Source organism: Grus americana, chromosome 10, assembly GCF_028858705.1.
Source record: "Grus americana isolate bGruAme1 chromosome 10, bGruAme1.mat, whole genome shotgun sequence".
Taxonomy (NCBI): Eukaryota; Metazoa; Chordata; class Aves; order Gruiformes; family Gruidae; genus Grus; species Grus americana.
Window position 1 is genome coordinate 14,735,799 of NC_072861.1, and position 25,909 is coordinate 14,761,707.

General features: G+C 43.1%; 1 protein-coding gene across 5 annotated transcripts in view; it reads right to left on the reverse strand.

Annotated features, from left to right (window-relative positions):
- Positions 1-10,148: 10,148 nt before the first annotated feature.
- CEMIP (cell migration inducing hyaluronidase 1) overlaps positions 10,149-25,909 on the reverse strand; it is a 111,057-nt gene continuing 95,296 nt past the window's right edge. For all 5 annotated transcript variants that reach the window (XM_054837509.1, XM_054837505.1, XM_054837508.1 and 2 more), the window contains exons 19-29: positions 24,354-24,389; positions 24,107-24,262; positions 22,392-22,572; positions 20,470-20,685; positions 19,318-19,529; positions 18,669-18,854; positions 17,722-17,926; positions 16,812-16,898; positions 16,289-16,446; positions 13,148-13,248; positions 10,149-12,161 (exon numbers count right to left, since the gene is read on the reverse strand). In XM_054837509.1, coding sequence (XP_054693484.1) covers positions 12,034-12,161; positions 13,148-13,248; positions 16,289-16,446; positions 16,812-16,898; positions 17,722-17,926; positions 18,669-18,854; positions 19,318-19,529; positions 20,470-20,685; positions 22,392-22,572; positions 24,107-24,262; positions 24,354-24,389 — 1,666 coding nt within the window. In that variant the 3' untranslated portion in view covers positions 10,149-12,033. The remainder of the gene's footprint in view (positions 12,162-13,147; positions 13,249-16,288; positions 16,447-16,811; positions 16,899-17,721; positions 17,927-18,668; positions 18,855-19,317; positions 19,530-20,469; positions 20,686-22,391; positions 22,573-24,106; positions 24,263-24,353; positions 24,390-25,909) is intronic.

The window sequence follows — 25,909 nt, forward strand, 5'->3', positions numbered from 1 at the left end:
TCCATTTCTTGTTCATCACTAATTTGTCATTTTCTCAAGTATTCTGGGTTCATACCTCCTTGCTTTTCAAAAGAGTTTTGCTTCTCATATCAAGAGATGAACACAGGTCAGATGAAACTACAAATATGAAATACTAATGAGCTTTTTCTTTTTACAACTTAAATCTATGGTATAGAGATGACAATTCAGATTATGATCAGAAACATTTGGAAATGCAGTTTCTGTAGTTTTCGTAATGTTATGAAATATAAACATGATTTCTTTTTTTAATCAAAGGAGGTTCTTCCTGAGCTCAATAACTAAGCGTTGCAAAACAGTATACAAATGAGCCAAGGAGGAGAAACAATTACTACACTGCAGCTATAGCCTGACTTTTGAGAAGAGATACTTGTTTTGGTTATTCGTAAATCTATGTTCATGGTAGGCTGGGTCCTTTTCCTTTATAGTTAAAAGGAGCATGCAACATAGCTTGTTTAAATTTTAAAGTGTTTGCTTGGGTTTTGGGTTTTTTTGTTTGTTTGGGGGGGTGTGTGTTTTGTTTTTATGTTTTTAGTAGGAGTAATGAGTCAAGGGTTGCTTTTTGATATGCACAACACTGCCTTCAGTGTGGCAGGAACTTCTTCACCAGCCAGTCTTTGTCGCAGTTCACAACTCTACTCCGAAACAACTTGTGTTCCCTTCTGAAACTAGTAAGTCCTTGAGCCCCTAGCGCTCGTCCTCATGCCTGAACACACTATCACTTTTATATATATATAAAATAAATATCTTAAAAAATTTACTTTAAGGCCATTAATGTTCTGTAAGTACCCAGCAGATCCTGCATTCTGTTTTACAGGTGTTGTGCATTTGGGTCTCAATCAGACTTGTAATAACAGATTTTTTGGCTCTACATACAGGCAGTTCAGATACAGCCTTTAATTTCAACAAGTAGGGTGGTGATTACAGTTCTTACTACTTCTTTATTTTTTCGGTACTACACAGGTACGTGGAAAAACATCTGCTTTCATGACAGCTAAACATCTGTTGCCTTTTTCTACTCAGCTTAGTGGGTTTCTCTATTCTAGTGCCATAACTAAGTTTTCAAAGTTATCATTATGTTTTTAACCCAGTTGTCCTTCTCAGAAAAAAAACAGTTTGTCAATGATACTACGCAAGATGTGGTTGCACTTTGTGAAAAATTTCCAATGGACAATCAACTTTTTATGTAATAAAATACTGGAATGAATATCTTGATTTTTTTTTTTAAGGTAATCCTAATGTATACTGTGTGCCTTATCTCTTTTATTGAGAAAAAAAAAAAAAAATCGCATTCCAACATGGAAGAGTCCAAGTCCATCCTCTGTTTTTGAGGGCTTAACTTCATTAAGTGAAGTAGGAAAGCTGACATTTAAATAACCAGGGCCCAGAAGACCTGAGAAGCAGGAGAGAAGCACCATGTGTAGTAAATGATTAAGTGCTGGCGGTTGAATATATAACAAAACATCCTCACCAACTACTAAATCTTATTGATTAGAGATGCAAGCAGTGGCAACATTCACTTTAAAAAGATGAGAATTGCAGTTGCAGTCATTGCATTGCAATGAATTTTCCTGTGACACCATGCCTGTTACCAGTCTTTTCTCTCTGCTGCACAGTCTTTCTCTCCGAATGCATCATTTGCTAGCAGGGGAGTTCGTGGTTCCCATTTCTTTTGCAGCTTCTCTTTGTCTTGAGCCTTGTTGCTGCACTGAACTACTAGCTGAAGTATGCATTTTTAAAATTCCATCTTTAAGTCTGTTATGACACACTTAAAAACTACGACAGGATTTCTGATCTTGAGTGATCAAAGCATTTCTCTGCAGAGTCAGATCAGCCTTGGCTTCAGAAAGACTCCACGTTCCTCTCACTGTTCCTGAACTCTTTCAATTTTCTTGTGCAAGGAAATCATAAATTAAAATACCATTTTGTTAAGATGTGGAACAGCCTACTTTTGTCTGATACTTGTCCACTGTTCTTGTGGCTTTATAGTAAGGCTTGGAAATTATGTCCAGTCTTTATCTGTGGCTCATTTCCTTTTCTACTCAAGGAATAACTGCATTTGCCTTTTCCAGAGGGTTTGTTTGGGTTTTTTTTTACTGCTTTGGACATTTATAGAAATTCAAAGAGCCCATGCCTGAATAATGGGGATGCCCCTGTTTTAACAAATACCTGTTTCATTGGTACTCTTATTAAGATTTCCATCCTACTATGTCAATACACTTTTATTTGATAATTCTTACTCTAGGATAAAAGGAACTATCTTTGCATATCACTGGGTTTAGTGTCTCATACTGTGCCATTTTAACAGGGACAAACCCCGCTGGATGCAGGTACTATTAAATTGCCAGAAGGTCAGAGCTGCTTGGATTCAGGAAGGAAAAATACTTGAATTTTGTGGTGGTGGTGGTGGTTTTTTTCTCCTCCAATAGAGAAGTCAGGTGGTGTGAGGGGCTTGGGCACACCTTGTATCTGGAGCAGAAGAGGTCTGTGCAGCGTAGTTTCTGATTAGTATTTAAAAGGTTTATGTAACACATTACAATCAAGCATTATAGGGCACGCTGGCCTTTATCCAAAGACAAGCAGTAAATGTTTTCCTCCCCGTGTGATGCTACTTAACAGACCAGTATATCACTGTTGGTGCTGGTGCCAGCTGGGGATCAGCTATCAGTGGCATTGGATTGATGGATTTCTGTAATACCAGAAGCAGATCTGTTCATCATCACTTAACAGTAATGTAATAAAGAATTTCTCAAAAAAAATCTGGGATATTTTTGATTTTTTTTTTAATTATTGTGTAGACATTGGTATTTTGGGAGGGAGAAACGGGACAGGTAAAGGAGCTTTAGCCTCTTCCCAGTCTTACTGGCAAAGGCAAGCAAATACGTGTTCCTGCAGCACTTGGTCTTGCTGTGCAGCCTCTGTTCAGAAGAGGAGGGTCCTGGTGCCTCACCTGCTGACCCCTTGCACCTCTCACTACGTGCTGGCGGCAGAGTCCTCCCGTCTTGTGAAGCTCCGTAACTCATCCGATTTGGGTGCCTGCGGATACCCCGGCTCCGAAACAGCAGCACGGAGGTGACCTGTGTCGGAGTTTCTCATGGTCAGGTGGATCGGTGCCCGCTGAGGTTGTAATGACAATCCTGTTGGCAACGTCCATGGCCTGAATGTGGAATAAAATGGGGGAAGTAGGTGTTACTTTTTGACACTTCTCAGAAACTTTTTTCTTTTGTTATTCCAGAATTATTGTGCCTCTGCTCTACTGCAGTTGGACAGAAGAGACACTATTTTTTATAGAAGAGGGACTAGAATGCTCTAATCCATGAGGCTTATGACCAAAAGCTTTTCTTATTTTCTTTTGTAATTTAGTGGTACCTCCGAAAAAACTGTGGGCCCATCTTTACTGCCTATAGCAACTACTGCTTTGAAAGATCATTTTCCGTAGTGTCTGAAAACAGCCTGGACCTCTGTGTTGGCGACACGCCTGCTAACTCTGTGGAAACCACTGACTGGAGCACTGAGCGCTCCTGAAATCATTAATATTTAAATCGGTTCAGGTGCCTTCACTGACGGCAGTGTTACCTATCAGCAGGCCTCCGTGTGCTTTGGAAAGAGGTGAGCAGCCAGGACGCGGCATTTGCCTGCGAGGTGCGAGGCCATTAGCAGTGAGGAGTTGCTGCTGGTTGAACGGCACCCCAGAGTAACCTGGCGCTTGCTGTAACTTACGTAAAGTCTTCTTTGTAAGGAGAAAGCCTGAGTTATACATGAATAATGGTATTGCGAGGTTGTGTTGAAAAAAATACTGTGGTTGAGCACGTGCTGAGTCAATAAATAAAATAAAGGTTTAATATGTGTATTCATGTGATCATTGTTTATTATTTCCCAGACCTATGGCTGCAATCCATCTTGTATGGCTTTTTCTTAAGGTGTCCTCATGCAGTTTTATTTAATTCAACTTCTTTTGCAAAAAATAATTTTCATCCCCTCATCTAAAATGAAATCTCGTGAATATCCGAAACAGTACATACTTTAAATTACACAAGACTCTTGTATGAATATTTTATTATTCATCCTGCCAACTGCATCCACAGCCATACCTATGACTTCTCAACCCTTCATAGTCAGCTGTCATCTTTCTGGTGCTGTAAAACACGTTAATAACTGTGTGAACTTTAGATAATTGCACTTATAATAGGATGGAGTTGCCAAGGAGCTTAACGGAAGCATAGACATGTGTTTTGGCACTTAAGACAGCAGTTGAGCAGAAGATTTTGAAAAACTTTATTTCGTTTAATGCGGGAGCCAGGTATTTTGTTGTGATCTAATGAGCTGTGTAACCTAAGCAGGGAAAGGCCGCTCTCCATCTTATTGCCACTCCTCCCCAAACCCTGTTCCCACCTCGCATCACCATTTAAGCCACATTGCTCAATTCTCAAATAACCCTAGTAAGGCCTTAAATATATTTCGGCCACGTTATTATTTCTGTCAGTAGTGATAAGCCATGTCAGTCTTACTTTCTGGGATGAGAAAATCAATGTTAGATTTGTGACAGGGAAGACCGTGCTCAAGAAATACCCCAGTGATGTAGGGGTACCAGTTGAATACTGGAGATGGACTAGAGGAAAGCAGAAATAAAAGTCAATCAATCAGCTGCATTAATTTCCTGAGGTGTCGCTATCAACTGACAGACCCTTGGGTTTTAGGTGAGGCATCTGTGCTTTAGGAAACATTATCCTGTGCTACTCATTCCACACTAACACAACAGAAGATGAGCTGAGGTTACAGCTGGGCTGGGAATTTCATCACGATCTCCCCCTAGCTTCACTTTACACACTTTGCCAAAGGAGGAAAGATATTTATTTGTAACGGGCTTTCTTCCCAAACAATTTCCCGTTGAGTCCTCTTACTGCTACCTTATCGCAGGCCCCTCACTGTGTCCTGGTACCGCTCCTGACTGCTGAGATACTCCAGCTGAGACTCAGACTCAGAAACCACAGATTAATTTATTATTTGCCAAGTGACGGAGCTCTCCCTTGGCTTTTGATTTTAGGTACTGGAGCGAGTGTACACGCTGGATTCTGCTCCATGGCTAAGGCATCACTGCAGGGAGGAGCTTCTGAAGGTGTGTTTTGTGAAGAAGACATGCAAGAGGAAGGAAGGGTGTAGTTGCAGTGGTGGTTTCTACACATCCCTCCCCCATCCTTTGGTCAGAAAGAAAGTGGTGTGACAAAACAGCTCTGAGCCAGTTGCTGGAATGGCCTTTGGGGGCTGAAAAAGCCTGGACACATCACAGCGGCTTCAGCTTCTGGTGGAGGTGGTGGACTGGCCGGTGCAAAGATCTGCAAGGGTTGCATAAAACCCCTCTGTCTGGGGAATTCACAAACAGCGTTTCTTTTTGTGCAGTGGATTTGGGAGAAGTGAAGCTCTGTGACGCAAAGCAGGGAGCATCCCTACATCTGGTAGCTGTGGGCAGAAACTGGGAGAGCTCAGTTAGTTGCTGCTGAGAAGAGACTAAATATGACTGTGACGCTCAGCTGGGAATATCGCTGGCATGCTGGGATATGAAGGCATTTATGTAAGAGACAAAAATCTCTAGGGTTTTCTTGGTTTGTGATTCAACCCATACCCTCTTTTTCCATTGTCCAAAGTAGCAGCTAAAACAAAAACCCCCCATGACACGAACACCAAAAACCCCTCCCCGAAAGCTCTTGCGGCACTTCCCTTTAAAAGGCAGAAGCTGCAGCTAGAAGCGCAAGTCTAATTTCTAAAATTTTGCCAGATAACACGCTAACTCACATATTTGCAATAAGTTTTCCTAACTGTTTGATTTATAAAAAGCTGCTTTACACAGGGCTGAAGCCCTGCTGGCTGGTGGAGCGCCGCAAGGCCACCCGCGCCCCACTCCCCGCTCCAGCTGCTCGGCCACCTCGTCCTTGTCACCAGCGTTTGCGGAGGATTCCTCTGCCGCCTGCGGGTGCTGGCGATGCCCTGGGAGGAATCCTCGGTTCCGCTGCAGGGCGCCGGTGGGGTGTGGGGGGCGGGGGGGGGGTGGGGGAAATGACACTACACGACACGACACGATGCGCGACAGGGCGCTGTGTGACCGACCCGCCCTTTCCCAGCTCCAGGGGTGTAGGGCGGCAGCCCCGCCCTGGCCCCTGCGCTTGTCAGGCCGTGTGAGGGCACCGTGCAGCCGGGCCCAGCCCCGCTACCCCCGGGATCGCCTCGCCCCCGCCTGCAGCCCCCCCCCACGGCCCGCGGGGGGAGCGGGGCGCTGCGCCCCAGTGCGGCCACCAGAGGGCGCGCGCGGACAGGCAACGGCCTGGCCTGCTGTGCTGCGTCACGGCGCGTTACGTCACACTTTTAATGTTACCTATTGAATAGTTTATATTATCGTCATGATATGTAATCTAAATGGTAGCTATGTAAAATATGTCATTTTTTTTAGTCTTTTTACTCTTTAGTAACCTATTAAGCATATCGTCATGCAGAAGACAATACGTTTCATGTACGGTGTATTCTGTATATTCATGGATAGAATGTATCCGGTCTATATTTAAATATATACATATAACTAAAAATTACGTGGTAATTTTAGAACTAATGTAATGAATTGTATACGGTTATGCATAGTTTGTTGTTAAGTTAGTTCTAACGGCTGTATATACATAGACATCTACACGCCCCCCCCGTACACACAAATAACACATGCACACAAATACACACAGGCACACAGAAATACACACACACACATATAGCCACCCCACACCCCCCCACTCCCATATATATACACACGCATACATAAATATCCACAGACACCCCCCCTTATACACACATACATATGTATGTATTCACACACCCCCCCATACACAAATACACATGTGTGCATGTGTGTGCACTCACGCACGTGCACACACACACGCAGACACAGAGCCACAACAGTGCTGTGGTAACATCTGCCTAAGGGCCATGGGGTGTGACGTGAGTGGCACCCTCTTCACACCTCCCTTTGACCCCATCCCAAAATCAATAATGTAATAATGTAAAAGAGTCTGTGTGTAAGATATGTGTGCAGGTGGGGTGGAGTGTGTGTATATATATATACACGTGTGTATATAAAAAAAAAAACAAACCCACATATATATGAGATGTGTGCACATGCATATGCATGTGCACGTGTGTGTGTGTATATATATATACACGTGTGTATATAAAAAAAGTATATGTGTATGTATAAGATGTATATATGTGTACGTACATATATAAAAGCCGTGTGTATGTGTTGATGCATGTGTAAGATATGTGTAGGTGTATGTATAAGCTGTGTGTATGAATGCGTGTGCAATGCCTCCTGGCCTGCCCACCCTGGGCGTCTCTGCAGGCTCTGCACCGTGAGCAGCTCCCAGCTGGGTGCCTGGGACCTCCCTGTGCCCCCGGGTGCCCCCAGTGTCATGTCGCAGGCAAAGGCTAAAGCCCAGCTCTGCCCCTGCCCCCGGGCAGCCTCTGTAGCTCTCACCTTCGAAGGCTTTGAGCTTATCGCACTATTAAATAGATGGTTCATTTTTTCCCTACATTGGTGTCATGGTGTGAGATTTCTGCCTTGATATTCAGTTTTTTCCTTTTTTCCCCCGCCATGGAGTTAATCTGCAAAAGTCCAATGTATCAGTAAACCCAATCTGAGATGAGTAGGCAGGGTGCATTTTTGGTTTCCTGGCCTGGAGGCGTTAGGTGGGTGATCTCCTCTAATGTACTAGCTGCTATTTTGATACTTGATTAAAAAATACGTGCTTGGATGTTAGAAATGCTGATTGCTGCCACAAAAAAAAAAAAAATACCACTCCAGTGTTGGAGCCTCCAAAATGTTTTATAGCAAAGTCTGCTCAGCTGGCACCATCCCAGGGTGACAAATTTACAGTTAAAGTCATATTTGACCCAATAGTGACATTCTTATAAGCCTTAATAGCTGCAAACTACAAAAACTTCATACATGTTTTATATATTATTTATTTCCATATATATTTTTATTCCATGTTCACCCTATTCAATGAAAAAAAAGTTTTGTGAACATGGGAACAAGATTTTTGTTTTAACCTACTAATAGTCCCCCACCTGCCCCAAACAGAGCCCCTTCCCATGTCTGCCCACTGTAATATCCCCTTTCCCGCTCCCATGTCCTTCCCTTCCCGTCTTGGATCCTGCAAGCGTGGCCGGGCAGGCAGCGGAACGTGCTGCCGTCTGTGCAGACTGGCCAGCAAAGGCACGCGGGGCTGGTTTGGCCCCTGGGGTTTTGTCTTCTGAAATAAGTAGAGAACTGTGTGCCTTTCTCTCAGATGAGACATAAATTTTGTGTGGATGTGTGTGTGTGGCCAGCAAACGTCGGTTCATTGTTACAGAGACACTAAAGAGGCAAAAATAATATAAGAAATTTGCATTGAATATTTATTTTGATAAACATTGTGTACTCCAAACAACTACGTGTTATTTCAGTTGTAAGCCACAATCTGTGGGAACCAACGTCCCAAGAGCTCTTGTCATCATAAACCAGACAGTCAATGCATTACCACGGTCTGCGGACATCGAGAGCTTTCAAGTGCAAAGCAGATTATCCGAAAATACATATTGCCGACCTCCTTAACAACCTGGACAACGCTAAACTCCAGTAAAAATGCTTCATATGTCTGCAATTTAGTTGTCTTAGTGCCATTGTAATAAATTAATAGAAAATATATCTTTTTTCATTGGAAAGTCTATAAGAAAATGTACAAACATCTAACTCCGAAAAAGGACCAGCTATTTCGGCGACAGGTAAAACAAGCATTTGAACAGAGGCAAAAAAACCCCAAACATCCAAACAAACAAACAGACAAACAAACAAAATGCAATCAAAAAAACCCCACTCTACCAATGGCAACTGCGTAGGCAAACATGGAAACATTTGCAGTAATAAAACCTTACAAAGAGGATAACTGCAGCTTGTGCAGGGACTGTTAAAAGGACGTACAAAGAACAAGCAGTCAGGTAATTCTCTAGTCAAAATGTGCACGTGCAACTTCTAGAACAGTCAAAGATTAAAAAGTAATCATATGGCACAAAACTATTGCTGACTGGCGGTGGTATCAGGCTTCATTCTGTCTTCAGAGCAACACACTGGCTTGATCCCGTAAAGGTGGATGGGAGCCCTTTGCATTTCACAGGAGTGTCTGCCCCACTACACGGCGACGATGCTCTACTATCCCTCAGGCTTACAGACTGCAGCGATCCCCTACTCCATGTTCACAGCGTGAGACCCACCCTAGCTGCAAAACAGGCCCCGTGTGACAAGCTTTGCATGAGACACTAAGCTACTTAGAAGTTTTCTTCTCTTAGTAAGATGAGATTTTTTTTTTTTAGGGGAAAAAAAAAAGAAAAAGGTTTTCCTAGAGCCAAGTCTTACGATTTCACCCTGAGAACTCAGAAGCTACGCTTTAGCACAAAGGCAGCATGCTTGTGGAAGCCGAACAAACCAGTCTAGGGGATCGACCCACCTGGCACGATCCTGCCGGGCATCCGCACGCTTACCGAGAGCAGGAGAAGAGAACCGGCTGGTGGCCCAGTGAAGCAGGGCACCACGGAGGGAAACCCTGCCCCGGGGGGGGTGTACAAAGCCAAATCCCAAACCAGGTCCATTCCGAGCCCGACCTTCCTGCCCACCGTTTGTGAAGTGCTCGTGAAAGAAACGCTCCTGCTTTGGTCCATCTCTTGGAAGCAAGTGTGTTCCACCAACTCCAGTGCAATGATATCAACAGAATTGCCTCAGAGCAGTGAAGAAGTTTGGCTAATCCAGACTAATTTACTCAAGGAACTTTTTTTTTAGTCTATTTGCTTGACCTAGAGATCTGGCTCTGTTTTGGCTATCAGAGACTGTCCAATAAATGACGTTTGGATAATCACGGTTGAACCACAAGTGAGACTGACTTTTTCAAGGAATAGTTTGTGAAATCCCCTAACCGTCATAAGACATTGGGGGGGGAAAACCCCACCACCTTACTTGCCTTTTACAAGTGTTGCCCATTTATTCTGGAAATGGCACAAATGCCTACAGAGCATTCATTAACAGACACTTGTTGAGAAGCAAGGGAGGGAAAGCTTGGCTCTTCTTTCTTTCTTTTTTTTTTTTTTTAAATGCGTTACACATGACATTCAGCAAGTTCAAAACAACTACATAGTAAGACTGAAAAGAACATTTCCAGTTTCAAAACCCAGGAGAGGCTTGAGGGGAATGTAACCTACAGTATTATTTATCTGAATTTTGTTCATGGTTGCTTTGACTTTCAGAGCAATTGATCAAAACCAGGTTTATTGAGTGAGTGCAACACCTGCCCAGCCTTTGGAATGACACATAAAATGGTTGCTCTTTCATTCTAGCTGCACAATAGCATTTTGGATACTGTGGAAAAAAACAACTTAATTACATGACCTCTAATTAAAACAGAGCAAAATGAACTAACCATCAGCAACTAGAATAATTTCTGTAGCAATGGGGACAGGCAGAAACTAAGTGGGGAAACAAATCCAGATATTATTGGCAAAATTGACATTCTATGTGCTTTGAAAAGCTCTTCATCCTATCTTTTACTCCCCCCTCCCCCTCTTATATTTCCTAGAATAGCCACAGGCTCTGGAAACGCCTTCATGGCATTTCTGAGCAGCAGCCAGATATATCACTGAACACGAGAGGTGCTTACAATGTTTTACAAGATAATGTTTCATTTCCCAGCTTCAAGAGATGTCCCCGCAGGAGTCCTGATTCACACTAATCTGCCTTCGTTACCCAGATACTGCTTTGAAGAAGGGGGAAAGGAGGCACAAGACATCCAACTAGTGTATGGGGATTCCCACTCTAATTCTGCAGCTACCTGGTAAGACCTCTGTCATCTTCCATCCAGATTCCATTTAACTCTTCCAGGAGGACCCTCATACCCTTAAGCCTGAGGACAGGATCAGAAAGCAACACACAGCAGAGCAGTCTCATCCCGTTCTCTCTGACCTCCCTAGAAAGTCTGTTCATTCTCTTTGAGGCTGAATAAAGTGAGTTCCAGTATTCCCAGTTAAAAACTGGAAACCTTGAACAGGATTCTCTCTTTCACTGGCTACCATAAACCCTCCGGACTGATCCTGAACATTATTGTATGGAGGGACTATATAGGAAAGGCAGAGAAAATGTATGTGCTAATTGACATTTCTTTCCTTCTAGCCTACAGCTGCTGGTTGAAGGAAAACTTCCCATTTGAGTAACCACTACTAAACCCCCTTGATCCATAGGAGAAACGCAATTTTCTGAGCAAGCAGAAAGATGTGGTTTCATCAGTCTCAGCGGGCATGTTTTATCTTCTCCTCCTCTCGTCTCTTCCCCAACTATGTGCCGTGGGTTAGCATGTACAACATAGATCCCAAAGAGCTTGATCAAATGTCATAAAAGCTTTAGGATAAATTCTTACTGTCCAGTAGGTTTCCCAGCATCTAGGGATTCATTCAAATACACTCTTTCTATCTTAGATTTTCAACCAGACTTTGAACTGGCATTCCACATTTATGTGAGCAGCTAGTTACAGCATGGAAAAAAAAATAATGTTTGGACAACCTTAGAGGCCAGTAAAACCAGTAATCCTCGATGGCCTTCAGACCTACAACTCCCCCTTCACGAGGCAGCACGTAAGTTAATCCGTCACAGGGGTGCCGATAAAACCAGCACCCTGTAAAACAGGTCAAACCTTGCTTAGTAACATGAGAGTCAACACGGCATTGGTGAGCAAGTCAACCGGCGAGGAGCTGGTGATCACAGAAGATACGCTGATCACAGAGGAAGGCTTTTCTGTCACATGTGGCCACTCTAGCTACTTACAGTAAGATTTCTTTTTGAACAACAACAACAACAACAAAATGCTACACCTCTGAGTAGGCTGGCAAGGTGCCTGTGGTGAGCAGTCAGTAGTCCATCCCACGGGGGCAGTGCTGGCAGCCAGAAGGCAGAGCAGTGTGTCCTCACAATTTCATTTTCTTCACCACAGGAACTGGCAGTGCTTGAAAGATTTTAGCTGAGTCCTCATTAGTGACCAACTTCACCCAGACAGGGCGGAAGCTGCCTTTGAATCCGACAAAAGCCATTTTTTCTGCAAATCAGAGCAAATACATTAATCACCATCATAGAACCATTAAGGTTGGAAAAGACCTCTAAGATCATCAAGTCCAACTGTCACAGAGTGTGTCGAGGCTGCAGCAGAAAAACACCCACATGTGTAGCTACACCCAGCGGCTGGATGGATGCAGGTGGACAGCAGCTCGCATGTGCACACAAACTTGGCCAGTTATGCATTCTCCAGGTATTAAAGAAATACTTTTCTAATGAAGCTTAATTAAAATTTTATTTACATGTTGTATACTTCCACTAATTAACGTGTGATACATAGGAGAGGAGAAAGAGAGAAGGAAAAACCCTTCCTCGCAGGCAGCTTGAGCTATCTATTGAACTGTCATTAACTGCACGGCGGTTGTACTCAAACCCCTGTCCTGCTTGTGGAAGGTGGAGGGATGACGAGGGCCAGGACCACAGACAAGACCTGTGTTAGGGAGTATAACACACAGAGGAAAGCGTGCCAAAAGCTCACAGAGCTGATCAGAGCAGCATGCACAGCAGAGCAATATTTTAGTGCAATACGTGATACTTTCAAATCAATACGCTTTGTGCCATCAAGTCATAATTTTGTTTCAAGAGAAAGCCAGCTAAAAAATAAGTTCAGACAAGTCAAAAATCCTGTTTGGGGGCACTTAGTGGGAAAAAAGTCCAATATTCCTATTGTTAAAATGTCTTTTTATTTAAAATTATTCTGGAAAATCAAACCCCCAGAATTCTTTCCGTCTCAGAACAACTGCCAGAGCACTTTTTCCATCTACAGCATTAAACTGAGTGCTGTTATCCAAAGCTGCAGTGGATACAACCTTACTGAATAAATAATGACTGATCCCAGGATGTTTGAGCACATGCTGATAGAAACACGCAAGGCAAAGTTTGGAAGAAGGAAGAAAGGTCCCTTCACTGGAACTGTGGGAGGGGAATAGGTCAAAGGGGTGCAGAATTGCATTTTTAAAAAGTCTTTACCTTTTAACCTAAAACCCTCTTCTGCTCCAAGTTTCTCCAGTACTTTAGTCCATGGTCCTCTTGAAATGAATCTTCCTTTAGATGTCACCAGCACTATAGAGCTGAAGGAAGCACAGTCATTTATAAACAGATGCAGTCAGAACACATTCCTCGCTTCCTCGCTTGTCTGTCTGAGCACTGGTAACTCCTGCCTGTGTGACTCAAAGACACCCACGAACGATGGTGGTTTCTGCTTTAATGGCTTTTGTCAGAGCTTTTCAACAGCTTAGTCATATATTCACTTTTCCAATCATGCAAAACCCATTAGGAAGCCAACAGAAGTAACTGCTTTTTTTTTTTTAAACACTGTTTTCTAGAATGATTTAAATGTTTCCAATCAGCAGTTCCGTCCTGCTTTGCTCAGAAAGGAACATACTCTCCCTGGGATGCTCCGAGCAAGTCTCATATACTTTATTGTTCTTACATCATTAGCAGGATAGAGCCTGAAGAATTAACTTCTTGGAGATTTTTGCTGGCCTGATGCTTCTCCTTCATTTTCAGTGTGTATTATTATTATTGTTGTTGTTATTATTATTATTATTGCCATCTACTTGCATATACTGTATTTCACCTCAAAATTCTCTGAGTCTTCTACAAATGCCAAGTGATAAACAAAAGACACGAGGTAAGTGCACTAAGCTAATGCAAACCTGTAAATGCTTGGGTAAAAGTCGATAACTGCCTGGGCTTAATTCTAAAAGGGTAGAATAAAAACCCTAATTAAACATGAAGGTATCCTCATATAGTGAGACTTTTCTGGGGAGAAGCACAGGAAACTCAGTGAAGTTAAGCTCATTACTTGCTACAAGATGCACGAACGTGTCCAAAGGTTATGTCAAAGCGTATGGAGGATGACCTGCGCTCCAGTAAGTTCAGTTGAAGTTCTGCTGCTAAGTTCAGTGGGGCTGGGATGCCATTTGGTCAGCTCCTAATTAAAGCTGCATGACAGAGTAATTGAGCAAACACTTGCTTAGATGAAATTATTTCATTCCACTTTGCCGGGTTTCCATGAATGAAACTTCCCTGACTCAACCGGCATTTGCAATCCTGCCGAATGACAGCCTTGCTGGGGCTGCTTTCCTGCATCAGGGCAGACACAAGTCACTAAAATTAATTAGGCAACAGCTCCTGCAGAGCTCAAGCCCTGAGCTACTGAGTGCAGCAGTTAGATCTTAACACCTCGGCTGGAACTGGAACTGTTCAGGGGAAAATAGCAATGGGTGGTGGCAGAGGAACAAGAGAAGCACAAGAGTTAAGAGTCATCAGGACTTTTCCTAGGATAAACCTGAGGTGTTAAAATACTCCAGTGCTTACGAGAGTGGATTGAACTGGCAGGTTGGTTTTGAGTACTTTGCAAATGCTGAATCACCTCTTTTTTCTTTCTTCAGTACACCAAAATCATTACTTTCTATTAAGCCTTTCCTGCTATGCAAGTTTAAACTAAATTCACCAGATGTTTTGCTTTCTTATCCCTGGGAAACTCATCAGAAAAGTGGATTTATTAAAAAAAAAAAAAAAAGGAATTTGGCCTGCAGAGAGTTGCTTAAATGAACAAAGGCTTGTCCTTGCTAGAAACACCTCTTCTTGCATCCCCAAGTCCGTAAACATAAAAGCTGTTCTAGCAGTCTCCTCATGAGAGGCCGGCAAGGCTGGTGGGGCCCCTTCCCCTCCGTTAGCACCTTCTGCCTGTGCAGTTCGTGCTCTGGCTCATGGTGGGGAGAGGTGACAAGAAGCTGCTGGCTGTACGGTCCTGCCATCTGCACGGTGTCCACATCTGAATCCGAACACCACTTTCACCCAGCAAACGGATGAAAGATGTCTCATGGCTGTGGCTGAAGCCTGTGCCTGATCAAACCGGAAAGGCTTGCAGGGGATGGGCTGGGAAAACTTTTGGTGAAAGAACAACAATAATTTGGGGGTTCAATCCTTGCAAAGACACAGCTGAGTGAGACCTGAGAGGTGCTGACCACGTTGGGTCAACTTCCAGTCCTAATCCTAATCCTAATCCTAATCCTGTTCCAACGCTCATCCAGAGAAGACAATGAGTCTTAGAAAGACTTAAATCTGCCTGAAGTCTCATTACAATTCAATCTTCTTTAGTAAGAAAGAATCCAGGAGCTGGATTTAGCCAGGATTGAGATTGGACTTTTTGCAAAGGAGGATGATGGCCTTTCTGGAAAGCCCTCCTATTTTTTTATGAAAGAAAAGTGAGCAATGACTATGCTTCTCTGCAGTAATGGTTTGATGTGGTTTTATGGAACCTTCAGAATTATTTAAGACAGCAGAAACGCATCTGTATCCACCTGCGTGGCACTGTGCTGAAACTTCCCCCAAATCTCGAGACTAAATGCCAGAACAATATCCTGTTGATCTGCCCACAGCTATTTCAGATGATTCATCAACCAAGCAATCTTATTTGTATTAAATGTTACCTATTAGATTTCAAATCCAAATAGATTTAATAACAATGAAATATATTCCTTTCCCAATAGCATTCCACAAACTAATATGAGAACAAGCCCTTTGGTATAAGGGTTTCTGGTGGTGTTCCCATCCCTGTTCCAGCAGACAAAACCACTGTCCTCCTGGATGTAGGAACACGTGTTGGCTACTTACCACCCACTTGCAAAACTCTGCATTTCTGGCTGCCCATACTTAAAAAATAAAAGCATCTGGCCCCTAGGTCTGGGCAGGGAACATGTGCAAAGAGGGATGTGTTTTATTAGTGGAATTTTCTGCCATTTGAGAGAGTATGCAGGCGATAGAAAAATGTAAACTGTGCACATCTGTACCGACAAGTGCTTTGTGAATTTAAGTCTGCAGTTTGTCTGTAACCCACAACATAAATGTAGCTCTGCAGTTTATTAATCAAATGTAGCTCTGCAGTTTATCTGGAGCTCGATCAGTTCCTAAATCACAGAGTCTGCATCCTTCTGCTGCCTGCACGTCCCGCTCACATTTGGACTCTATTGGAGTCGGCGCAAAAGCACATTGTTATCCCGTCAGTCTGGCCCACGCTGGGTGACAAAAACCAGGAAAAAGATGAGCGTTGTACAGCATTCTTGTACATTGCACCTTAGTAACACCAGGTTATTTACTCACTGATCTTTGATGTTGTTGACATAATTTTCTATCTGTGCTGGGATTCCTTGTAGAATTGAGTTTTTGAATGTTACTCGATCAACAACTTTTCCGTGATGTCCATCAATCACAACCAGTTGGATACCCTCATCAGTGAGGAAAAACCTGACACCGTCAACCTGTGTGTGGGGAAAAATATTCTTCATCTATCATAGTAACACAATTGCAAACAACCACCTTTTAAGAAGCACTCATAGTCTTGAGTCATTGGACCACTCTTAATATCAGAGGGCAGAATTCCAGATCTCTGAGGCCAAGCTGTCCTGCATTTTGACTAGTAAGGGGAAGGTACAGCCTTTTTCTTTTTTTTTTCTTTTTCTTTTTCTTTTTTTTTCTTTTTTTCTTTTTTCTTTTTTTTTTTTTCCAAAATACAAAGCAGAAGTGACCTAGTAACTTCATAAGCAAGTTTTCCATAAAAATGAAGCAAGTGAAGCAAGTATCTTAGAATTTTGTCCCATAAAATTCACTGAGAGGACCTGCTCACCTCAATGTATGCAAAGTCATCCTTTAGGTGGAAGTACTGCTTCTTGTAAGTTTCTATTTTCACTTCTAGTAGGTGGTCCTTAGTCTTCTGTTTACAAAAAACAAACAAAAAAGGAGAGAAAAGAGGTTTTCTACCAAGGATGTCCATTACTTGAACGCCACGTTTTCAGAAAGCATTGTACACCTTGAAATTTAATCAACAAGAAAGCTACATAATAAGCACCCACTTGCCAAATTACCTTGCTAATCAGACTGGGCACAATGGTAACCTCTCTGTTCATCCTGTCAGCATTGAAATTGTTTCACCAAATGGCAGGGTATAAGTGATTCTCACTTTGCAGAGCTGACACATCGTTCTCTGAGGCTTTGCTATGCATTCCTGCTTCAAGGGTGGTGAGTGAAAAAACCAAAAAAAAAAGATGTATCCCCCTCCTTCCCTCAGAACCAGACTGGATTGGATATAGAAGACAGCGTTGGGCATTATATGAACGAGACACTCAGCTATGCAGTCCCCTCTCTGACACTGCTGCTCTTGCAGCCTGGAGGAGCTGGAGGCCAGGCAAGGAACCCTGTGTCTCTCCAGAATTACATTCCCTGGACCAACCTGGCTTCCAGCTCATCGCTTTTCACCCTGTGCTTTTAAGCACAGCACATCACAACAGAGCACCAAAAGACTTAAGTATCCAACTTCAACCGAAGTCTTGGGTGGCTCTCTCCTTCCAGCACCTGTGCTCTCTGCACGTGCAACCACCTGGTTGATATTATTTCACATGCCTGAACCATTTCAGAAAATTAGGCACAGGATATACTGAACCTGGTACAAAGCCTTTCTATGTCTGTGGGCACAATATGTGCCAGAACTACAGATTTACACTGGCGATAATTCTGTGATAAGAAACGAACTGCTTTACCAGTTGTGCGCTGGAGAGCTTCTTAGGCATTGGCACTTCTACTATTGGTGTCTCAATGTACTTGGGATAGGCCATGGCTTCACAGTCACTGACGCCAGCTGTCTTTGGAATCACAGCTTTGATCCTTATTCGTTCACAGCCCTTGACAGAGCAGAAAGCAAATTTTTCCTTCTCATTTTGGGCTTTGAGTTTCAGAAAGAGCAGCCTGCAGGTAGGAGAGAAAAGCAAAAGGCATCCTCGAGACTTCTGTGCAAAAAATTCCTAACTCCCAGTTTTGGTGGACTCCTTCCTAACGCTTTGCAATAATGTGCATTGCAAACCCTCAGTGCCAATGTCTGCATTTTATAGTGCTCAACATACCACATGCAAAAAAAAGGGGACACACATCTCAGAAATGGTTTGGGGAGGTCAGGGAGATTAAGACAGAGAAATTAGATGACACCTGAACTCCCTTCGACCTCTATTTTATAATGATACATTTATGTAGAAATACATGCTTTGTATTTTAAGTCAGTCTGTCTGTCTGTCTGTCTGTCTGTCTTTCTTTCTTTCTTTCTTTCTTTCTTTCCCATTATTTCAATTCTTTAAAAGGCTTTACACTCTTAGTTCCCGTGCATCCCTGTCGTGGTGTTTATAAATGGTTGCTGTTCAAAACAAAAAGGGTTGGGTGTGTCTCCAGTTCAGTTTCATGGTCTGCACTTTGCTTTTGTCTATTTTTTCTAATTTGTATTCACTTGGCAAAGCATTTCCCAGAGTAATTGGCAGTGCAGCAGAGGCTATGAATGACTGGCAGCTGTGGGAGTCCCAGGAAAATTAAACGCTGGTCACATTCCCAGAAAGACTTGCTAGTTTTGTTGTGATCCCTGCTAATGGCATTAGCCAAACTGCTCACGATTCCAGCAGCTTTCTCAAAGTGGTGTCCAAATCGGCAAGGCCTGCTTCCTTACCCAGTGTCCTCATCCCAGTAGTAGTAACCTTTGCTAGGGTATCTGTGCTCCAGTTTCTCCATTTGAGAGGTTCTATAGAAGGTTCCAGTTTTGTATGTTTTCTTCAAGAGACGATTGTGGATGTCTGAGAGAATGGAAAATGTCGTCCCTTTAGGATAGCAAAACCCTACTTGGATCCAGTCGTTCCTAAAAATATCAAAGACCAACATTATAACGAGTTGACACATGACTATTATTTTCCTGGGCATGCTAGAAGCCAAACTAAATAATTCACTCTGAAATGTAACTTAATTTTTTCCTGGCCAGTTAAAATTGTAATGGTTTGGGATGAATCAATGCAATGTAAATTAGACATAACAACCATGGGTTAGTTAAGCAACGTGGGTCAGATCTGCTCCTGACTTCTACACCTGTGACTTCCACGCACCAGGAATGAATTAGCTCTAGGCTTCTAAAAGTGAACCGCGTTATCTTGTAGGGCTTCCCCGGGGGAGGAAACAGGAATCTGAGATGTCAAATGGTGAACTCAATGGACTTCCTGGAACAGCATGTTCATTTTGGAAGAGCTCATAAGGCAATGACCTCACCCATTAAAAATGTGCAGTTACATTATTGGGCTGGAATGTTGGAATTTGATTGGATCACTCACTTGTTGAAGTTGATGAGCCATATGGCCAGCTCTTCAGGGGCTGTCTTGTCCCAGTGGATGGTGTAGCCTTTCCTCAGAGTTACAACTGGCTGATATTGCTGGTAATGAGTGCTTTTGCTCAAAGCCCCTTCCAAGTAGAGTGGGTGATTGTGGTAGTCATTTTTTATTATTTTCATTTTCAGGTTGGCTGGCTTGTACGCTTGGATGTATAACTAGATGAAAAAAAAGATCACCAAGGGTTTAATGACTGACAGTAAAACATTAATGGCATAGCTACTCAATAGGTGTGAACTGGTGTGAGGCCCGTGACTTCAGCAGTGACCTGTACGCCGTACACTTATGTTCAATTTCTTAGGCTTCCTTTTCAACAAAGTAAACTGTTTTCAGAAAAAAAAAAAAAAAAAAAAAAAAAAGAAGGATCATTTCCTCATCCACTGAGTTCAAGAGTACGTGCCAGTCAAGGCTTCAAACAAGCCTGCATTAGGGCTGAAGTATTTCACAGCATTAGTGGCAACCCTCAGCAGTGTGATGGTATCTACCTCAGACATCTGACTTCTACTGAACAAGGACCCTTCTGTCTGGATTTCAGAAGCAGGAAAACCAGCTCAGTGGTTACAAATTGGCTTTAGTGGCACTACATGGGAAAAAAACAACAGTTGCAACACCTAAGACAAAAACAGGCGCTACTCATCAGAGAAAAGTGAGGACTCTCTGAAGGCAGCAGCACTCGGAGCTCGTGTGGTAGGAAGAATGGTTTGGTGGTTACACAACAGGATGAAAGATCATGAGAGCTGAAGTCTAATTTCAACTCCTCAGCACATTTCCCGTAACACTGTGGGCAACGCTTCCCTCCATAAATCAAGGAAAAATAACTAGCCGAGAGCCCATAGATTTATGAATATTAATCTGTTAATGGTCATGGAGCTCTTAGGGGACTTCAGGCAGAAGTTGGTAGAGCTGTTAACAGTCAAGGCCAAAGTATCTGAAAATGTACCACAGTATCCTCATGTTCAAAACCACCTGTGCGGACATGCAGATAAATAAACCCTGAGCACCCTCAAGAAAGTCCATTACTAAAAGTCAACCTTTACAGTGCCAAGAAACTTAAAATAAAATAAAGCGATAATGAAACTGCAAGTTAAGCAGCTTTACCTGTGCAAAGTGTCCACTGCAGATGGAACCTCTCCAGTCAGGCACGTCAATGCAGTCAGGGTGCTTGATTAACCAGTTATCTTCTTTTATCAGGTACGAGCCTGGATATTCGGACACAGAACCATCTACGTCATGAAAAACTGATGTTTTGTCACCATCCATATCCAGATCATTGAACCAGGGTCCAGGTTCTCCAAAGAAGACCCTTGAGGTAATCTAAGGAAAACAGTGAAACACATTTACATCTCCAGAAAGGAATTCCTCACTTACAGTATCGAGCAAAGGATGGCTATGGTCACTAGAGTGGCTCAAAGAACCCATTTTCTGACTTTATTTGGCATTGAAAAGTAGCTTGGACAAGAAATAGTGTTGGGTTTGTGGGTCCACTTGTGCGTGAAGAAATCTGTGTATGCCCTAACATCACCATTCTTTAAAAGGCCACAGATTTTGGCTGCCCAGCTTGAGATATTGTAGGCTTGATGTTCAACGGCTCTGAGGCCCCATGACTCCAGATGAAGTCTGGGGCTGCATGTCCTCTGAGATACCACTTATGAGCTTCTGAAACTGAGCATCCAAAAATGGAAGCAACAAAATCATTGGGTTTGTTAGTTGGCAGGAACATCAGTGTCATTTAGTACAGGAATATTAGGCTTGTCTCTCCTTCACCTGCACACTGCCTCTTCGTTAAATCTGAAGTCAGTGTAGAGCTGGGTCACAAACTTAAAAGGTGTGTTTGACTTGTCAGACAGAACAGACACAGATTTCCCTGCTGACCATGGGGGAAAGGCTAAAACAACCAGAATTGCAGCCTCAGTTGTGGGAAGGTTTGGTTTAAAATTCTGGAGGAAGGTTCAGGAGACGGGATGATTTCACTAGAGCCGCTTCACTCATTGTCTGCTAATATATTTTTAAGGTTCCAAAGCCACATGAAGTCACACTGATGCTGGGAACAATCAGCAACCTCCGCTGGGAAATGGCTGCTCAGGCAACTTCAGATTTGCATTTTTATCCAGCACAAATAAACGTCATGTCACCAGCCTGCCTGATGCAATGTGAGAGAGTGACCCACCAACACTTTTAGGGCGATTTTGCCTTTCCCATCCCATTTGGCACAAGGATCACCAGTCAGCACTTTTCCTGACATGTGAGCAAGCCTGCTAATTTTTTGAAAGTTAAGCAACCCAAATAATTTCAGTCCCAACCACTTTATTTATTTATTTGTTTGTAATGTTTGGCAGTTGGATTTAACAGCTGCTAGAAGTGAACCTCAGCAAACCAGTTAGCACATATTTGTGCAAGCAAATACAAAAATAACTCAAAAGCACAGACCCCAGGACGGGTTCAGACCAGCACCCAGAAGTTCATACTGTAATTCAAAGTTGGCAGACCCTTTTTTGGCTGGGTCTGGCTCTCAATTGTGTCTGCAGAACTGGAGTCCATGGAATTACCCTGGTGTGCAGGGCTGCAGATTACCCAGCATCAGCTTAGTTTCACTGGCTGTTTCCCAAAATCAGTATTTTCTGTTCGTAGGTGAGTTAGATCTTCCACAACAGACTTCCCTCTGTTGTTGCTTTAATACTATATTGCTGTTGAAAATAAGGGGGCAGATTCTTCTCCCTACTTCAACAGTTTCTGAGACACACAGAAATGGAAATTATTTCCACTTGAATGTCACTATTTTTTTGAAACTGATGCCTGCTTCTGGTTTGCTGCAAACCTGTCAGAGAAACAGATTTTCCAGTAATTTCTCCCATGCAATTTTCTCTTTCTTAGCTGCCTCCCTCTTTGTTAAACTTCTGGCAAAGATGATGGGCAACCTCCTGAAGCTCTCATGTTTTCTCCCAAAGTCTGCTACACCCTTTTTGCCCACAACCCCATCTCTAAGCCAACTGGGAAAGGCTTTGCTGGGAGGGACAACTCACAGGCACGTCTTCAAAATGGATGTCAGTGACGTTGTTGTTGGGACAGCTCTGCCAGGCGTTATTGAGCCGGAAAGCCAGGGCACTCGTGTGCCGGCCATCCAGGGCAGCAAATTTGCGGAAGGTGCAGTTCTGGACGTTGATCGGTCCATCGTAGAACTGAATTCCTCGAATGGGAAAATCCCTAAAACGCATTTGGAGGAGACAGAGAGACTGGGTCATGATACATTATCATGAGGATGAGAACGTATTCTAGACATGTGCAGTCCCGCAGCACTTGTTTCTCAGCTGCTTTCATTTCTCACAGCCCTTAGGATGACTCCTGAGTTCAGTTTTGGAAGAGAAGGGATTTCCCTCCTTTTTAGGTCTGTGAAGTTCTCCTGTCCTTGCAAGTTCAGCTCAAGTTCTCTCGTGTCTGAACAGATCGTCTTTATTTGGTCTGTGCTCCTCAAGGGAAGGAACTTACAGCAATGCCAAAGCATTGACCTAAAAATGAATAAATTCGTGTTTGTCATCAGAAATGAGTTCTGCAGCAGTGAAACCTGAAACTCATCACAGCCGTGCAGACTCCTTGGGCCAAGTAGGGCTAAAAGAAGTCCCACCACATCCTTCAAAGGAACTTGTAGAGAAACAGTGCAATTCAACTGCAATAAAAAAATGGGTTTGAAAACAAGGAAAGGTCTTACAACCTATAGGGTTGAAAAGAGGTGAAGGAGCAGAATAATTAACCTTTATTAACAGCCTTTTCTGATATCATCTGCAAGGTAAAGACGACACCATTTTTCACACCGATTAAGTGAACGAGATGCTTAAAATCCTTAAAAGGATAAGATAATATGTTTCAAATTTCACTTATGGTAAGTAAATTTGATCCCTTCCTCATACGAATGGTTTCCTTTAGATAAGACTTGCCTGCTCCTGTGCACTTGTTCTCTCCCTCTGAGTTTCTGCACACAACACACAAGATGAGATATGCTCACAAATATATACGTAAGGTATATTGGAAGGGGAGTCATAGCAGATTGGGTTTTCTTTATTACTGTAGTTAATAATAAGCCTCCTGTATCGCTAGTGAGAAGGAAAGTTGAGGCATATAATATGGCAAAAAACCCCAGCTGAGCTGTTTGTTCACTGTAGAGCTACTGTTAGGAAAACTAGGTTTTTAGGAATAACAACAAAACATTATTGCACTTGCAAACTATCTGTAGGACTAAGGTCTAGGAAGAGGCCACACACGAAGTTCACTGGCCATTTCAAAACTAATTAACAAAGGCAACAAATTCCTGTAGCACAGCAGCAGGAGTAATAGCAGCTCTGAGGACATCTATGACCACATCTGGGCCTGTCCAAGCCCAGGGAAAGGCTTCTACGAGATTTCCTGGCAGCTGACCTGGACAGCGACTGCCACATTGCTCAACCACCGCTGACCACATAGACAGAGGTGCCCAGTGAGCACACAGTCCTCTTGCTGTCTTCTCAACTCTGTTTGCAAAGAGGAGGGGGAAGGAAAGAGGAGTTTGATGCTGTCTTGGCAGCCTGCAAGTATGTACCTGCCAGCAGCAGCTGCACAGTGAGGACTTTGGGATCAGGAGACGTGAAACTAAATCCTTTTCATGTAATGGTTATTAAATTGAACAGCACTGAAGAAACCACACTGGGCTGGAGTTTGCACTGCGAGCGGGAACAGAGGGTGCTTTGATGTGCTGAGCGGAACTTACGGGCCGATGGGCAGGGTCCTTCCTCTGTGATCCAGACCTCCAGGTCCCCAGATCTCATTGTCCATCGTCTCAGTGCCCAGGTTTCCACTCTCGCCAACAAACAGGCTGTTCTTGATTTCTTGCTTTGAGCCATCATCATGAGGGAAAGTCCCACCGCTAGGAAAGAAGGGCTGGAGGTGAAGGGGCTGCTCACGCCCATCCCCACCAGCTGCGTCCCAGGCTGCAGCACAACCTGTACCACACTTACCTCGCCAAGGTCAGGCCAATGCCGTTGTCAGCAAACCTGCAAAGAGAAGAGAAAGATGCTTCAGAAGAGGTTTGGGTTTGCTTTGTTTTATCATGCCAAACTAAAATAACCAAACCAACGAGTTGGAGGACAGCAGAGTTTATGTACTGAACAGTGCTCATGGAGAGGCTCAGGCTTTTCCAGGTTTGTTCCCCGTCCAGTTTTGGAAGATGTTTTTTGGCACATCTTGCAGCATATGCAGATCATATGAAGCAGCAGACATGCACCTGATTGCTTGAAGCCGAGGTTAAGCCAGTAATTACTGGGCATAGTTTACTTGTCTGATAAAGCTTTTCCTTTGTGTCTAATGACCACGCTTTTTTCACTGTTAGGTAAAAAGATCATGCTTATCTCTCACTCCAACTAGCTCTTATTATTTAATAGTGCTTTGCCCTATGCACACCTCTGTGCTCTGTGTTCATGTATCACATACCGCTTCCGTGAAATAACTTTGCAAGAGGAAATGTTATAAAAGCAGAGAAGCTTGGCTTCTCTTTCGTCAACAGGAAGATAGAGATCAGATCTTCCTTATTAAAAAAAAAAAATAAAAATTAACATGTCCACCCATTTTGCTGAAATTCCAATGCTTTTAGATGAGATAAATCACAACCGTCGGTCCATGACTCCTGCTTGTAGGAAGGCTACAATTAATATGATAGTTTGAGTAAGTCTGGATGGTATCTTCACATCCACGTCACTCTTAACACTTCTATCAGTGATGTCAGCAAAACCAGCAGCAGGTATCCTGCAGCAGAGTAAAGCCCAGCTTTGTGCTGGCTCTGTCTGTAGGTGGCAGTCCTTTACATGCTATCGCCTCCCCTGTGCTTTCTCCAGACCCATAAACGCACACCGTAGTTTATACACTGCATGCCACATTAACATTCGTTTTGTTAATGTAATACATAAGTCTTTCTGTAGCAACAGAAATGGAAATTACTGTGGCTATAAAGACAATTACACTTTGATGGCTGCTTCCTCAAATTCACATCCTCTTATAGGTTTGCTGCTGGAAACTGATGAAGTACTCTGTCTTTTAGCAACCTCCATACGCTACATTTACTCCATAAGCAACACAAATGTCTAAATGACATGAGCGTGATCTGCAAAGACAACTCTTGCTGGCGATGGAAGTGTGCTAGATGCTTCTGATTCATAAGCTCATAAGAATCACAAACTGTGTTACTCAATATTACGCTCCTGACTGTTCTGCTACAGTCTCATTCTTGCCAACCTGACTGGTCGCTAGAGCCAGTTCATACCACTGGTTGCTTTAAGAGGTTTGGGTCACTCGAAGGTAAGGCAGCTCTGGCCAGGAATTGGACACCAGATAATGGCATGACAGCTATTCCTACTACGGTTATCACAATATGCCTCGTAAAGTAGTTTTTTTCCATTTTCTCCTCTTTCTTCATTGAGGTTGATATCAAGAGCCTGGCTCAGCAAAACAAACTGTAGAAGATCATCTGTTTTAAAGTGCAAAACAAATATCTGTTCTGACCAACGCAGGAAACAGCCTT